At 38.7% G+C, this 15,914-nt stretch overlaps 1 protein-coding gene across 1 annotated transcript; it reads right to left on the bottom strand.

Annotated features, from left to right (window-relative positions):
• Positions 1 to 11,200: 11,200 nt before the first annotated feature.
• Positions 11,201 to 15,129, bottom strand: LOC143597388 (putative serine/threonine-protein kinase WNK9). The gene is made up of 7 exons (XM_077075898.1): positions 14,896 to 15,129; positions 14,780 to 14,817; positions 14,479 to 14,706; positions 14,155 to 14,375; positions 13,795 to 13,952; positions 13,339 to 13,678; positions 11,201 to 12,214 (listed from the first exon to the last, which is right to left on the bottom strand). Exons 1-7 carry the CDS (start codon positions 14,965 to 14,967, stop codon positions 11,382 to 11,384), a joined length of 1,890 nt encoding a protein of 629 aa, XP_076932013.1. The 5' UTR covers positions 14,968 to 15,129; the 3' UTR covers positions 11,201 to 11,381.
• Positions 15,130 to 15,914: the final 785 nt, after the last annotated feature.

The raw sequence follows: 15,914 nt of genomic DNA, 5'->3' as shown, positions 1-15,914 counted from the left end.
AATATCGTCTTAACCTGCGTGAAACGTGTATAAGTGCTAAGACTAATTTTTCGAGGGTAGAGTACCGGGTTTCTACGTCTGTTAGGATACGACTGACATAATAGATTGGCATCTGGATGCCTTTTCGCTCTACTAGCAAGACTGCCCCGGTTGCTCTATCTGTTGCGGAAAGGTATAGGATTAACTCATCTCCCGCTTTTGGTGCTGTGAGCGTTGGGAGTTCGATCAAGCGTGACCGAATCTCCTGAAAAGCTGCTTCCGCTTCTGGTGTCCAGCGGAAGTGCGTTTTCTTTAAACAGTTTCTCAACGTTGACATGAAGGGAAACGACTTATCCGCGTGGTTTGCCAAAAAGCGATTAAGTGCCACTAGTCGTCCATTCAGTGTCTGAGCCTGTTTGATGGTAGTAGGTGATTCCATTTTGATAATGGCTTCGACCTTTTCAGGGTTCGCTCTGAAGCCATCTTTAGTGACGATGACCCCCAAGAACTTCCCTTCTTCCATTCCAAAGGCACACTTGCTCGGGTTGAGCTTCATGTTTATCTTCCTGAGCGTGTTGAAAGTTTCTTCGATGTCTTTCAACATCGCTTCTGGGTCAGGGCTTTTGATGACCAAGTCATCCATGTAGACTTCCAAGTTCCTCCCAATTTGGGCATGAAACTGGTTGTCCATCAGGCGTTGGTATGTGGACCCGGCATTCTTAAGTCCGAATGGCATCATTTGATAACAAAATGTGCCATCGGGCGTCCGAAAAGCGGTTTTGTCCTGATCATCAACGGCCATGTGGATTTGATGGTACCCCTTATACGCGTCCAGGAAGCATTTAAGGCGGAATGGTGCCAACGAATCCACCTTAAGATCAATTTCAGGTAACGGATAACAATCTTTGGGGCATGCTTTGTTCAAGTCCTTGAAATCTATGCACATGCGCCATTGTTTGTTATTCTTCGGTACCATAACGGGATTTGCAACCCAAGTTTGATATCTACTAACGCGTACGATTCCTGCGTCAAGGAGTTCCTTGACTTGGGTTCTACACGCGTTAGTTTGTTCTGGCCCCATTACTCTGCGCTTTTGTACGATTGGCGTAACAGCCGGATCGCATTTGAGCTTATGCTCTGCCTTACTTCGGGGTACACCAGTCATGTCAGCTGGTGTCCACGCGAAGATGTCAGCGTTTTTCTGTAATAAGCGCTTGAGTAAGGTGCGTGTGGGATCAACAACTGTTGGGCCAATGGAAACGGCCTGGTCAGGGTACTTGCCGTTGAAGGCCCATCTTTCTGGCTCGGTGATGGTTGGTTTAGCCATCTTTGGTTTGGGTTTAGATGAGACAGATGCAATGCATACCTGGGGAATGCCGGTGATCATCGCTACACCCTCAGCTGTTGGCCATCCCATCATGCCGTGGACTGAGGATACCACGGCGTTGAATCTTGCCATCCCGTCTCTTCCGAAGAGAATGTCGTATGTGTGGTGTGGCTTCCTCATTACGACAAAATCCACGTCTTCTGTGCGTGAGTGATTCCCGTCCGTAAGAGTGACGGGGAAAGATAGGATGCCCAGGGGGGTGTTTGTGCTGCCATCGAACCCTTCCATCGAGGCGCAGATCGTTTCCAGGCGCTCTTTGTCTTCGTCATCTAGCTTGTCGAAGAACTGCCTGTACATCACCGTTGACGAGGCGCCGTTGTCAGCAACAGTGCGAGAAGTGATGTAGTGCCCCAGCTGGCTTTTGATGACGATAGGGCCTTCTTTGCTGGGTCCTCCTGGCACTCGCGGGAAGCGCACCTCAGCTTCCTTCCACGCACATGGTTCTGTCGTTCGCCTTTTTCTTCCTCTGATCTTGCCATGAACCATGTTGATGCTGATGTCAACGGGCTTTCGTCCGTTGCCTCGGTACCGGTTGTCGTTCCTTCCTCCCTTCTTGATTGATGCCACCAGGTGTGCCAGTCTTCCATCCTTGACGAATGCTTCAACAATATCCTTCAAGGATGTACACTCTTCCGTATTATGACCTTTTGTCCCGTGGAAGTCACAGGATTTGCTCTGATCCGCATTAGGTCGCTGCCGGATCATTGGAGCTTTTGGCCATGGTAGCTTTTCAGTGGCAAATATCTCCGTGACGCTTTTGGTGAGTGGCGTCCACCGGTGTTTTTGGCTTGAAGGGTGTGTGTGATTTCTTCCGCCAACAAGAGGGTGAGAGCTGGATGAGGTGTCAAAGTTTACCCTTGACTGCCAGATACCTAGCTTCCTCTTTTTGTTCTGCCGGGCGATCCGAACATTGTTTTCTCTAGTCCTCTGCGTGTAGAGGTGTGTACTCTGGGGAAGATCCCTTCCCAGCTGCTTCTCCGTCTCGGCAAAGCGCTTGGCCGCCGTCATGATGGCATCCCATGTTGATGGCATGCCATCCTTACCCGTCAATGTGCGGATAAGCTCTTGGTATTCGGCGCCCTGGATGAAAGCGGCGCGAACAAGATCTTCACTTATGTTGCCGAGACTTAGCTTTTTGGAGTTGAAGCGAGTGATGAAGTCTAGTAAAGATTCATCCTCCTCTCTAACGCAGTTGAGGATCGTCCACTGTTCTTCAGTATATTTCCTCTGCTGGCTGAAGTGCTGGCTGAACTTGTTCTGAAAGTTCGCCCAATCATAAATGTGGTGGACCGGTAAACGGTCGAACCATGCCCTGGCCGCTCCAACCAGAGTCATCTGGAACATATAACACCACGTGGGTTCCGTCCAGTTACTGACGGTTGCCCCCGCAATGAATCTGTTCAAGTGGTCGTCTGGGTCGGATAGACCATCATAAGTGCCAATGTTGGACATTTGTTTGGCACTTCTCGGGGCGATTGCTTCCGCAATGTCCCTTGCGAACTTTGACTTTCCTGCATTTGTAGCAGTTGGTCTAAAGGTTTTGGAGAAGTCACGCGGGTTTCTCTCCGCATTCGTTGGTTTAAAGGCTTCCCCAAAATTCCTTTTTGGTTGGAAGTCCGTTTCCTTACGCTTCCCTTTCGCCTTATGGCGAGGGTTTGCGTCGGTATCGGATTCTTCCCTCTCATCGTCTGAGTACTCGCACTCACTGTTCATATTGAGATGTTGGCGAGTACTGCCGAATTCGTCAGCCTGTTGAACTGAACGCAAGCGTTCATCCAATTCAGCTTGGAACTCTTTCTGACGTGCCTCGGCCCACGCCTTAACTTGATCTAGTGTTTGGCGAGGGACCCTCGTTCGTTTTTCCAACTGGGCATCAGTGAACCCCAGTGGAATATTTACTGCACTTGCCCCGGCTTGGGTAACCGGGGTAGTGTTCGTAAGATTTGTATAACCGCCGGTGTTCCCCCCAGTTGCTGGGGTTGTGGTTACCGGGGTTTCTTGGTCGATTACTGGCCTTTGGACCGGAGTAACGTTAACCATTTCTTCAGAAATTTTGAAAAAACTAAGGATTAGTTCTAGCTTTTATGCACGGATGGCGCCAATGAAGAAACACTAAGTGACCCGGGGCAGATTACGGATAATCTGGGGGTTAAGTAATGTTTCCCACGAGTATGAGGTCCAGCAGAGAAGGTTGTTCTTCAGGTGACCTGCAAAACAGACACCGTAAGCTCGTCACTGAGAAGGGGGGGGTTCCTCCTTGTGACCACCCTCCGGCGTGAGAATCAGACTAGATTGCTCTGAATATAAGTGTATATTAAGAGATTGCTAGATAAGATAATGAGATATCAGATGATGTCCTTACCATTCCAAGGTGTTGGAGTATTTATAGCCGAAGGTAGGTTTCCTAGAAGGTACAGCCGGCTGAATAGTATTCATGTTCCACCAACAGTGGACTACGCACAGGCCATACTGGTTGGTGGATAGGCTACGGCCGACAGCCACAAGGTCGGCTGTACACTGTTCCTTTACTGCCGGCTACGCACTGTTCCACCAACTGTAGACTGCGCACGTCCCATCGTAAGGGTTGGTGAGTAGGCAGCGGCTAATAGTGACAAACAGTACTAGAGGGTGCTCCTCCTCGTACTGTTGTCGGTGAGCTGTCACCCTGTGATTGGTTCATGGGCTGTTCTGGTCAAATTGTCTGTTCTGCCCATACCTTAGTAGGTATAGTACAAAAGATCTTCCAGAAGCATACGGACTGGCTCATTTAGGCGGGAGTATTCCCGCCTTGCTCATTCCTTCATGTGACTACTGAAGTAGCTAGTGCCTTGTGCGTGTAGCCTTGCTGTTAGTGCGGGTAGCCTTCCCTGATGGCTTGTATCCGCAACTGCGGGAACAGGCGGGGTACTTCACCATTGGGAGGCTTTCCCTGCGGGTACATCTGGCGTACTGCGCGTAAGGTTCTCTGAGCATGGTGGGTCATGCGGGAGCAGTTGGTCATTGCGCAGACGTCCCTGTTCAAGGTGAGTCTTGCGGGTCCAACTGGGCTCTGCTGGGACCTACCTCTTCAATAGTGGAGTTATTGACTCACGATTTATTTATATACTTATCGATTTATGTTGTTGTGATACAGAAATTGCAAAAAGTCTTGATGACTTCATGGACTTTGGAGTCAATTTGGACTTCACATAAATAATAAATGGTGGGCCCGTTTGGTTAATTGGGAGGAAGCCGCAAGAGAAAGAGCTGCATATGTTATTCTTATTAATATTATTGTTTCGGGGGTTTTTGGATGAAATCAATTTGAGCGGCCACACATATTGTTATTAATATATATTCTTTTTTGGTGTGGACGAGAGGAACAACAAAGGCACAAAGCATAATTATTATTATTATTATTAACTTCGTTTGGGAGTTTTTAGTAAGTGGGAGCCGCAAGAATTAGTAAAACATAATATTAATATTATTGTTTTCTATGTGAGAATTTCTGGTGGAGTCGCAGACCACAACAACTACCATATATTATTATTGTTATTCTTGTGGTTGTTTTGGACGTTGGTGGACAGAAGAAAGGAAGCATATAGAATATTTCAAAAGATGTTATTTGATTGGGGAGCTTCAGTTCATCGCAAGAGATAGTAAACACGAGTTCGGTTCAGATTCTATTTTTACTTTTATTATGAACTCTATTATTGAACTTATTTATTTTCTTGTTTTGAACATGATTATTGGCTAAACACTTTTAGTTAACTAGGCTTGTGATGATGTTTTGTTGATTGCTTTGGACTTGTCGGTTTGTGGGTTTTGTTTAAGGGATTTTGATTAATTAAAAGTTTTGATCATATTTATTGGATGTGTCTCATGCATATTTATTTTTTAAATTGTGTCTAAATGAATGTTTCACATGTTACTTTATTGATTGTCAGTCGATTATAGGTTGCATGTTAGGGTTGTTGACTGTGTGTTTTCAACTTGTTTATGGTTTATTTAACTCATTTACCATAGAAACTGATTTTTTGGCATCTCATTAGAAGTTTATATTCTTACCTACTTAGATATCCGACGGGTGATAAGTAGTCGGGTTTGTCTTCGTTGTTAGGGTTTTAGGTTAAATTATCTGACAGGAGGTTTGCCTATTTTTGCCTTAATTTCACTGTTTACCCGTGTCCTTTAGACTGTTCAAGAAAACCACCTCGTGTACTTAGGTGCATTGAGATAGTGAAACCGACGGGTTAGCTGTATTCTAGGGTAATTAATCATAGTTGGTGAACTGACAGGTGAACCAATAAGCCGGTGTTTTTACATGATATCTAAGATTTCTTTTTTTTTTTGTGACACCTTGAGAGTGATTAAGGATCTATTAAGTTTCCTAGAGTTTCATACCTTTAGATTCCCGGTTCCCGTAGCAATTTTCCGTAACCGATAAAAGCCCGAGTCGTCACAATTTGGATTCCTTGCCTAGGTAATTATTTCTCATATTTGAATTTACTAAAGTATTTATTTGGTAATTTAATTTTCTAGTTTAATTTAATTTAATTAAGTAATTAGTTTAATTAATTATTAGCTTTTAAAATAAAATAATAAAAATCCAAAAATATATATTTTCTTAATTATTACTTTAAATTAGCTTTTAGAACTAGTCTCGTTATTTAAATAAGTGTCTCTAGGGTTCGATATTCCCGGTCTTCCCATAGCTATTCTACACCTGATAGGTTCACTTGCCTGTTGCTAGTGGTTTAGTTTAGGGTATTCTAGGTTTTTATTACTCGTTGTGTTTGGTCATTATTTGTTAAAATTTTATATACCACTTCGTGCACATTAGCATTCCTGTGCTAATGTAAAGAATGAGCCTCCCACTCGTTCTATAGAAGTCAAGAATGACCTTATTCATTCGTTATCCATTCATTCGTCATGAGGAGATAGCGAATCAAACCATTAGTTATATATATATATATTCGTGTGATCCTGTAACGAATGAGCCTTTCATTCGTCTCAAAGAAATCACGAATGGCCTAATTCATTCGTATCAGATCAAGCCATTCGTTATAATGAATGGAACCATTCATCATAACGAATGGGATAGCGAATGATGCTTAACCAGAGGCCTTTCGTCATAACAAAAGAGATAGCGAAAAGAATAATCATTTAAGAATTCTAATGAAATTTGTGTTAAGGACTCTGCTGCCAGAGGCGCTGTCTCCGGACCCCCGTTCGTTGAGGGTTATATTAAACTAGAAATACGATATGGGTAGTGATAGTTAATTGATACGTGTAATTATTATACAGTTATCCGCACCCAGTTAAAGAGAGGAGTTACCGTTAACTCGGAAAGGAACCAAGCTCAGGTGAGTTTCTAGCCTACTTCCTTGTTATGTTTTTCGGGGCTGTGTGCATACTTGATGTGATTAATTAATACAATTACCTTAAGTGGTAAGTGTGTATGATATGTGATTGTTATTGATGTACGAATGATAAATGCTATAGAAAAGATTAAGAGTATGTATAAAAGTGTATAAATATATATATATATATGAAAAGAAAAGTATGTATGGTTGTATGGTATGAGGGTGGCATGCCCTAATAATATCTGTGAAGGAGGGTGGCAGACTCTAATAATATCTGTGAAGGATGGTGGCAGACCCTAATAATATCTGTGAGGTTATATGGCGAAAGGCTATTTAAAAATTATAAGTATGTATGTAAAGCAAGATAAAATATGAAAGTACGAAAGAAAGAAAGAAAGAAAGAAAGAAAGAAAGAAAGTATATCCTTATGTATATACGAAAGAAAGATAAGTAGGTAAAGTAAGTAATATGTATCTACGGATGCGTATGAGTAACTATGTGAATGTATTGTATTTTACCTGTTTTAACTAGAACTCACTCAGCATAGCTGACTTTTAGTATGCATGCAAGTTAAATCATTGAAGTAGTTAGCTTGAGTGAGACACATGGCAGGATCAGAAGAAGGTGGCATCTGTAGAAAGATTTGTCATGATTTTAAATAAGATGTTTTATGTTATGTTTTTAAAGACAATTTTGAATGTTTGTAATGAATGATTGAAGTTTTATTTATTCCGCGAAAGTTTTAATTAACTCTGATATTAAGAATTGTGTTTATGAGTAAATCCAACTCCAAAGTATGGCACCGGGATCTAGGCCTTAAACCCTCTAAATTAGGCCAAATTGGAGGCTTATGTTAGTGTCTATGTAACATCCTAGGCAAATCCCACATCGGCCATGGACAAGAGAGATTCTTGGTTCATAAGTATATGTGATGCCTCTTAAATCACCAACGCGTTTTGGGCTTAACGGTAGTGGACGAGAGTAGAGCTCCACAGTTAAGCGTGCTCAGGTGGGAGTAGTAGTATGATTGGTGACCTCCTGGGAAGTCTTCACATGGGCAACCAAAACGAATTCGTGAGCTATTTGTGGGCAAATCGGACAATATTGGTGATACGAGGGTCCGGGCATTACAAGTGGTATCAAAGCCACTCTTGTGCCGTTCGGGATGGTGGGGAAAACCTCATCGGAGACGGTGAGTCCCCGGGGGTGTCGTGACGTACACCTTAGGTAAATCCCACATCCCGGATAGGATGCTGGGGCAAACCTCATCGAGGACGATGAGTCCAAAGGGGGGTGTTTGTAACATCCTAGGCACATCCCACATCGGCCATGGACAAGAGAGATTCTTGGTTCATAAGTATGTTTTGAAGATACTGGCGTTGGACTGAAGATACTGGCATCTTAAGAAGAATGTTATGTTGTCATATCTAATTATGTTTTTATTTTGGAAGACAAATTTGAATTATGTTAAGACAAGATTTGAAAGGTTATGTAATAGATGGTTGACTTATTATATTCTGTAAAAGTTTTAATTAACTCTAATATTTAGAACTAAGCTTATGATTAAATCCAACACCAAAGTAGGGCATCGGGAACGGGGCCTTACAAGTTGGTATCAGAGCATAAGTTCGAGAGAAATAAGCATCCTACATGCTTAGAATCGAACAGGAGAATTTTGTTAAACAAGGTTAGAGGCCACACGTGCTTTGAAGATATTCATACGGTTGATGGTGAAGTGTGTGCTACTTATAGAGATGCGTGTTATAAAGAGGCTTTCTAGACGATGACAACGAGTATATAGAAGCTATTGAAGAAGCAAGTCATACTGCAAGTGGTTATTATTTACGTAGTTCATTTGCTACCATGTTAATAACATACAGTTTATCTAGACCGGATTATGTATGGGAAAAGACTTGGCCGAATTTAATTGATGGCATTCTTTACAAACAACAAAATGAGCAAAAAAATAATGGTATCAGATAATTAGAATTTGTTATTTTTTTTAAATACTTTAATAAATTAACAAATATGTTTAGATAAAAACTCAGTTTTAATCTTTTGTGATTCATTACAGATTTGGTGCATTTAGAGGCACAACTAAAGAACCTCTTCTTACTTGAAATTCAAAACCTTCTGCTCCAAAATAATTGTGTTTTGCGTTGTTTTCCTACAATGCCTTTCCCTAATAAGGATACTATCGTTGCGTCAACAAATCGTTTTATGAACGAGGAGCTAGCGTATGATACACAAGTCATGACATGTGAGTTTTAACGACTTTTTATTTCATTAACGACTGAGCAACGAGATGGGATAATGAAATAATGGGAGCAGTTGATCAAAACAAGGGCGGTATTTTCTTTGTGTGCGGTTATGGAGGGACGGGAAAAAAATTTTATGGTAGACATTATCGGCTTCCATAAGATCTAAAGCTAAAATCGTTTTAAACGTTGCCTCTAGCGGTATAGCATCTTTGTTACTTGAGGGAGGTAGAACCGCTCACTCTAGATTTTGATTCCTATAAATCTAACTAAGGATTCTACCTGTTCAATAACAAGAAATGCAGATATTTACAATTGAATGAGAAAAACTGATCAGATTATCTGGGACGAGGCTCCTATGATATATAAACATGCTTTTGAAGCCTTGGATAGGACTTTAAAAGATGTTTTAAAAGGTGGTAACCATAACAATTGTGAAGATCCATTTGGGGGGGAAAGTTATTGTTTTGGGGGGTGATTTTAGACAAATCCTACCGGTAATACAAAATGGATCACGTAGTGACATTGTTAATGCTTCACTTAATTCACCCACATTTGGTCCAAATGCAAGGTTCTTAGGTTAACAAAAAACATGATGTTAACGGTCGGATGTCAGGCATCGGATTTGGAAGAGACCAGTAATTTGCCGAATGGTTGTTGGAGCTTGGTGAATGAAAACTTGGCGGTGACAATGACAGTATTGCCATTATAGATATACCAGATGATCTTTTGATTGGTGATTCATCCAATCCTATTTCTGATCTGATTAATTTTGTATATCCAGCATTATTGGAAAATTTTAATGATATTTCATATTTTCAACAAAGTGTCATACTTACACCTTTAAATGAGGTTGTCCAAGACATTAATGACAGATTTTTGTCTTTGTTTCCCGGAGAAGAAGTTGAATATCTCAGTTCTGTTAGTATAGAGAACCGGTGTTTACACATGGTCAACTATATGTGGCTTTATCACGAGTGAGAGTAGAGACGGTGTTAAAATGCTTATATTAGACAAGGAAGGTAAAGTTACAAATAAAAACTACAAATGTGGTTTTATAAGGAACTATTTAGTAATTTATGAAATTCTCATTTTGAAGTTTTATTATATATCTAATAATTGTAAAATGAATGTTATTTTCATTGAAAGTTATGTTTAATAATCTTTTATTTTGTTACCGGTATTATTAACAATTATATATTATGTTGTCTCCACAAGTATATATGACATTATGTTTTCCACTTTCATATTGCGTGTGGATGTTACATGATTTATATTTTTCAACTCGTGGCGTCCACGGGTCTATAACCTAGTTGTTAATTAAACTAAAGAGACTTCAAGGCATAAAAATTGACACAACCAATCAATTGACGTGGCACATACTTATACAGAAATTTCTCTAACGTCTCTAGAATTTCAATCTTCAATTTTGAAAAGAGGCAATGGTCTATTCTTCATCTTTTTAAAAGACTGAGAGTGTATCACTTGCTCTAACATGTTTTGGACCTTTTGGAATTGCGGATTGCGATTGATTCTGAATTTTGCATTTTTTTTATATCAGTTTGCCGATTGTAAAGTGTTTACACTTTATACCGGTAACCGAGTGACCGAGGTTTGCAGGTGTTCTTTTGAATTTTGGATTTGCATTTCGATTTTGATTTGCCCAATTCGGGTATCATTAGAATTGAAGTTAGTAATTATTTATTAGTTTATTACTTTATTATATGTAATCTACCCATTTTTATACTATAAACTTTGCCTATTTTGGCCTAATATAGGAATCAACAAAGCTAGAAAGGTAAGATTTGTGTAAACATGTTTTTTTTACACAAGTTATATAGCTTCAAACTAAATCTTTCAACTTCATCAACTTTGGTCAGGGTAAAAAAGGAGGGTTAATATGGACTTTTTACAAAAGGCCCTCAACTTGATAGTTAGTTTGAGGCCTCCGAAAACCTTGGGCCGTCACTGTTTTGTACACCTCTAGTCGTAATAAAGATAATGTAGCAAGCAAACCTGTTCTTCTAAAACTTGCAGAATAATGTTTTAACCCAAAACCGTTTACACATACCAAACCCGATGATTACGCCGAGCATACCCGCTCGCCATTGCAATCCATCATCAAGGTAGATTGATAACCAAACCAAATGAGTGATCAATTCAACATTTTCTCAAATCAAAAAGTAAGAATAAATATACATCTTGCAAACATAAAGATTACGGTTTCATGTATAATCATAATGACATTATAGGCAATGTACACTCACAACAGATCACAAAGGAGTGGTGTATCTTTCCACCCACCCTCACCTGAGTGCTATGCAAACAACACAAGTAAAAAGCTATCATCATCATCATCATCACCTTATTGTCTGTTGTTGGGTGCAAAAAGAATCAGATGACAATATCATATCAAGAATCTATTGGATCAACAGGAAGTGAAGCTGCCCTATGGAGATGTTGAGGAATCAAATCCTCTTTGCACAAATTCTTAGTTGTTGTACCACTCTTCCCACATGCTTCTGGTTCTCCATCATCTAAATTAAAAGACACAAAATGCGTTCCCGACGCGAATGTTTTTAGCAAATGACGGTGATCGTCATGATCATCTTTATGTTTTGTCAGCATCTTATGTTTTGCATGCTTGTCTGGTGCAACTCCTAGGTGTTTATCTCTAAGCTCCCTTAGCTCCATCTGGTACTTAGTTTTAAGCCACCTTAATTCTTGTCTGATCTCGGTTTCATAATCGTCTGCTGAATCGGTTTCTTCAAACTTGACCGACTTCTCAACCACCGGTTCGTCTTCTGTGCACGACTGGTACTCACTCTGGTTCGCGCCCCATATTTCAGAATATTGTAACCCATCAGACTGGCTCGAGACAACGGGTGCACCTTCGGTTAAACACTGCTCGGACCCTTCAAACTGGTAGGTTATTTCTTCAAACCGACCATGGATATTGGCTCCACAATGGTGTCTTGAACATTGAAGCGGGTGCTTTGACTTTGGGTTGACTTGAGAACCGTTTGGTGCGCAACTTTGACAGTAGCTATCGTTGTTTTCGTGGTCTTCTGCTACTCCCCCCATCTTCCACTCGGGTACTAAGCATGATATTTCACCATCGATCATGTCGGCTATTTTGTGGACATCTTGGTTGGTGATGTCTAATTCAAATACCATTTCATTTGCAACACTATATGCGGTGTCGGATTCAATGTCAAAAGGGAAGTAAATGTTGCGTACACGCCCTGCAATAATAGCACCGGTTTGAATGTTAATGAAGGTTTTTAGTTCAAAAATGGTAATAAATATGGAATTTGTTAATGGTAGTAAAATAAATTTATGTAGAATCTTGTCTACATGGTTATCTCGAATTGTATTTATTAAATATTGTTAGGGTTGCATAACTTTTGACGTGTAAACGGTGCATTGCATCTCGTAAATCATTATGTATATGAAATCAAATAGTAAATATCATCCTTTACAATTTTAGTAGCCAAGTCGCATGTGATTTACTTGAGATCGGCTCACTAAAAGCTCAGATTGTGTCAAGACTAAACGAGCTCGAACCCGGACCCAAGCCAAACATGGAGCTCATTTAATGAATGAGCTTGGGCTTTGGCTTGACCAGGCTTGGAGCATAAACAAGCCTGTTATTTATATAAATATACTACTCTACTTAATATAACAAATAGATTATTATTATTATTATTATTATTATTATTATTATTATTATTATTATTATTATTATTATTATTATTATTATTATTTTTATTTTTATTTTTATTATTATTATTATTATTATTATTATTATTATTATTATTATTATTATTATTATTATACAGATAATTAAATGTGTATATTAGTTGAAATATCATCAAAATAGTTGAAAGTTGAATAATCAATGAATAATTAATTTAAGCTTAAAAGACTATTCACAAGTCAACTTTATACATAGACCTCAGAACAAGCAAATCATTTCATTAACTCCCAACTAATAATATGACAGTTATACCCTTCACCTACTCCTTACACCCGAAACTTTCATAACCCAAATCCTTACATACGAGAAGCGTGTTTCATGTCAAATAAATGAAAATATGTATTGTTGATATTATTATTTTTTCTTTTTTTGGGTAAATATGATATTATTCAAGTCTTGAGAAGTATGTATATTAAATCATCCTTAGAAAAACTTAAAACAAGCTCTGTACTTATTATCGTTAACATGTTTATCTCCAGGATTTGCGAGTTTAAACCCCTTGCATTATATAAGTAAAGTTTATAGATGATCAAATCGATAAAATGCATCAAGTTAAAGCTAAAAAGACGTTCAAACAAAATCCCAACAATATTCTCAAGAACGTCGTACCTTCCCGGTCGGCAATTCTGAGCCTTAAGAAGATACCATCATCATCGTCGTCTCCCCTCCTTCCTTCAATAGAAATATCAACATCTCCCATATGATCTTCTTTATGAGTTGTGATTTCATGTGCTTCATGTTCATAATTAAGATGACGATTATTCACTCCATCAAACTGCCTCCAATAATCAATCGGCCTCAAATCATACCCATAATCTTCCGTCTGGAGAAAAGGGTCTTTTAGTAGCTCTTTAGCCGGAAGCCTGAGAGAAACCGTAACTAAACATTTCTCCACAAATTGTCTCACTTCCGGGTCCTTAACTTTATATAAAGCATCCGGCTTTTTCCCCTATTTGAGATACAAATAATATAATGTCATATGTATATATGTTAAACGAGTATCATATCTTGCATTTGATCTGGATTTTGAAAATATAAAAGGTGAGTGAGTAAATCAGTTCATACCGAAACAACTTTCTTGTAGATTTGAGCCGGATGTGTGCATTCGCTATACGGATATTCAAACGTGACCATTTCCAAAATGCACATTCCAAATGCATATATGTCGACCAATTCGTTATACTCTTCTGCATAAACCTCGGGAGCCATGAACTCCGGTGTTCCTGGAAGTAAACAAAAAAATGAATTTGCACATTACGACAATTATATATGCTTCTATATTGTTTCCATATCTACATCCATCATCAAAAGCAGTATTAAACTACTAATGTACCGATTCTTTGAACCTAAATCGTTCTTATTAACATCTGATTCAAAAATCATATTAAGTTTAACGTATCGTATGCAAAAACTGATTAAACGTACCGACACAACGCGCTGCGTGAGATTTGCGCAGGATGGCAGCAAGACCCAAGTCGCCAATTTTAACTTCGCCTTGATTGCCGTTAACAAAAATATTGTCACATTTAAGATCTCTATGGATGACAGGTGGATCATGGCTATGAAGATAAAGCAGGCCTTTCAAGATCTGTCTACACCAATGTTTGATGGCTCTTATATTAACCCTCCTGTGTTTCTGCCTATACCTAATAAATAATAATTAAATCAGATCAATAAAATTAAAAATAAAAATAAATGAATAATAACAATTAACATCTAGAATGGAATGGGATGAAATGAAGTGCCTACTGTCTAAGTGTACCAGAAGTGAACAATTCAGTGACAAAGTTCATGTTCCTGTTGGCTGTATCAACCCAAGATGTGTAGAACTTCATGATATTATTATGTTTCAAGGTTTTAAGAAGATGAATTTCACAATACAATCTTTCAAGGTCTTCAGGGCTTTGGAGGAAATCATAAAGCTTCACCTGATTCCAAGCCACTTCAATACCTTCATACTCATCAAAAGCTCTATACCTGCAAAACCACATATCAAATGCTTCTTAATTTCCCATCAATCAAATCAGCATAAAGTTTGCAGCTTTCTTACACTGTTTTGGAAGCCCCTTTCCCCAAAATCTCATTATACTGCAAGAAACACCAAGAAATCAGAAACCCAAATTGGGAATAAAGAAATAAAAATAAAAAGATGGGTATTTTACTCACTCTTCCATATCTTCCTGTAGGATCTACTTCAACAAAGCCAGATTCATCAGGATCAAGATCATCACCATTCATTATTTAATTAATTAACTAAGTGTTGAAGAAGATAAAGATGGTGATAAACTAACTGATAATGAAATAATGATTAATTAGAGCAATAATAATAATAATGGCGGGGGAGTTGAGATTGAGGATGAGATTGGAATCCTCCTTGTAGACTCCATCACAAAGAAAAAATGGGAAAAGAAAGAGGAAAGAGAAATTGGAGATATTTCAACAACTCAGAGACAACGAGGTAGTAAAGGATTCATTCATAATCATAAAATAAAAATATATAAATTATAATATTGTTTTTATTTGCTGTTTTTTTGTTTCCCTTTTGCTGAGCTCCTCATACAGCCACAAGCAAGACACACATGATGATACCATATTTATAAATTCCCAGTACCAGTATTTATAAACTCCCTGTACCAGTACATAATTATTCTTAATAAAAAATTTTACCAAAGTAACTTGTAAAGAATCGTGTATGAAACTTTAGGTACTATGGTTTCTTTACCCATATTTCAACTGGCTAATAGTATTAACATGCGGTCAGTACAGGCCACGCCCTAGAAACGCCTTTAATCAACACGGCAACAAACGGGCTACCATAATTCGACCACGATATTAATATTATGCCTGTTTTAATATAGAACCAACCTAAAAATTTTTCATCCATGACTTTTTTTTTTTTTTTTTTTCACAAACTTCAGACTTTTTATTTGATAGAGAGAATTTTTACAATAGCTAAGATATTATAGATACTAGAGAAGAAAGTGATGCCTTCCTGAATTAATCTGAGCTCCTTTTATAATGAGAGTCTCAGTATACAAACAAACTACAATAATTTACAATAATTCTGCCTTTTGAAAATTTTCAAAAGTCTTCATAATTATGTCTGCTATAATTGAGTAAAGCAGCCTGCTTTATTAAAGCAGATTCTCCTTTATTAAAGTAGTCAGCTTTATTAAAGTAGATTC

The sequence above is a fragment of the Bidens hawaiensis genome, unplaced genomic scaffold, assembly GCF_021521415.1.
Source record: "Bidens hawaiensis isolate Kalapana, Puna unplaced genomic scaffold, B.hawaiensis_p1.1 tig00048202_1, whole genome shotgun sequence".
Lineage (NCBI taxonomy): Eukaryota > Viridiplantae > Streptophyta > Magnoliopsida > Asterales > Asteraceae > Bidens > Bidens hawaiensis.
The sequence above is the reverse complement of the archived record's forward strand: the minus strand, read 5'-3'. Positions and strand labels throughout refer to the sequence as shown.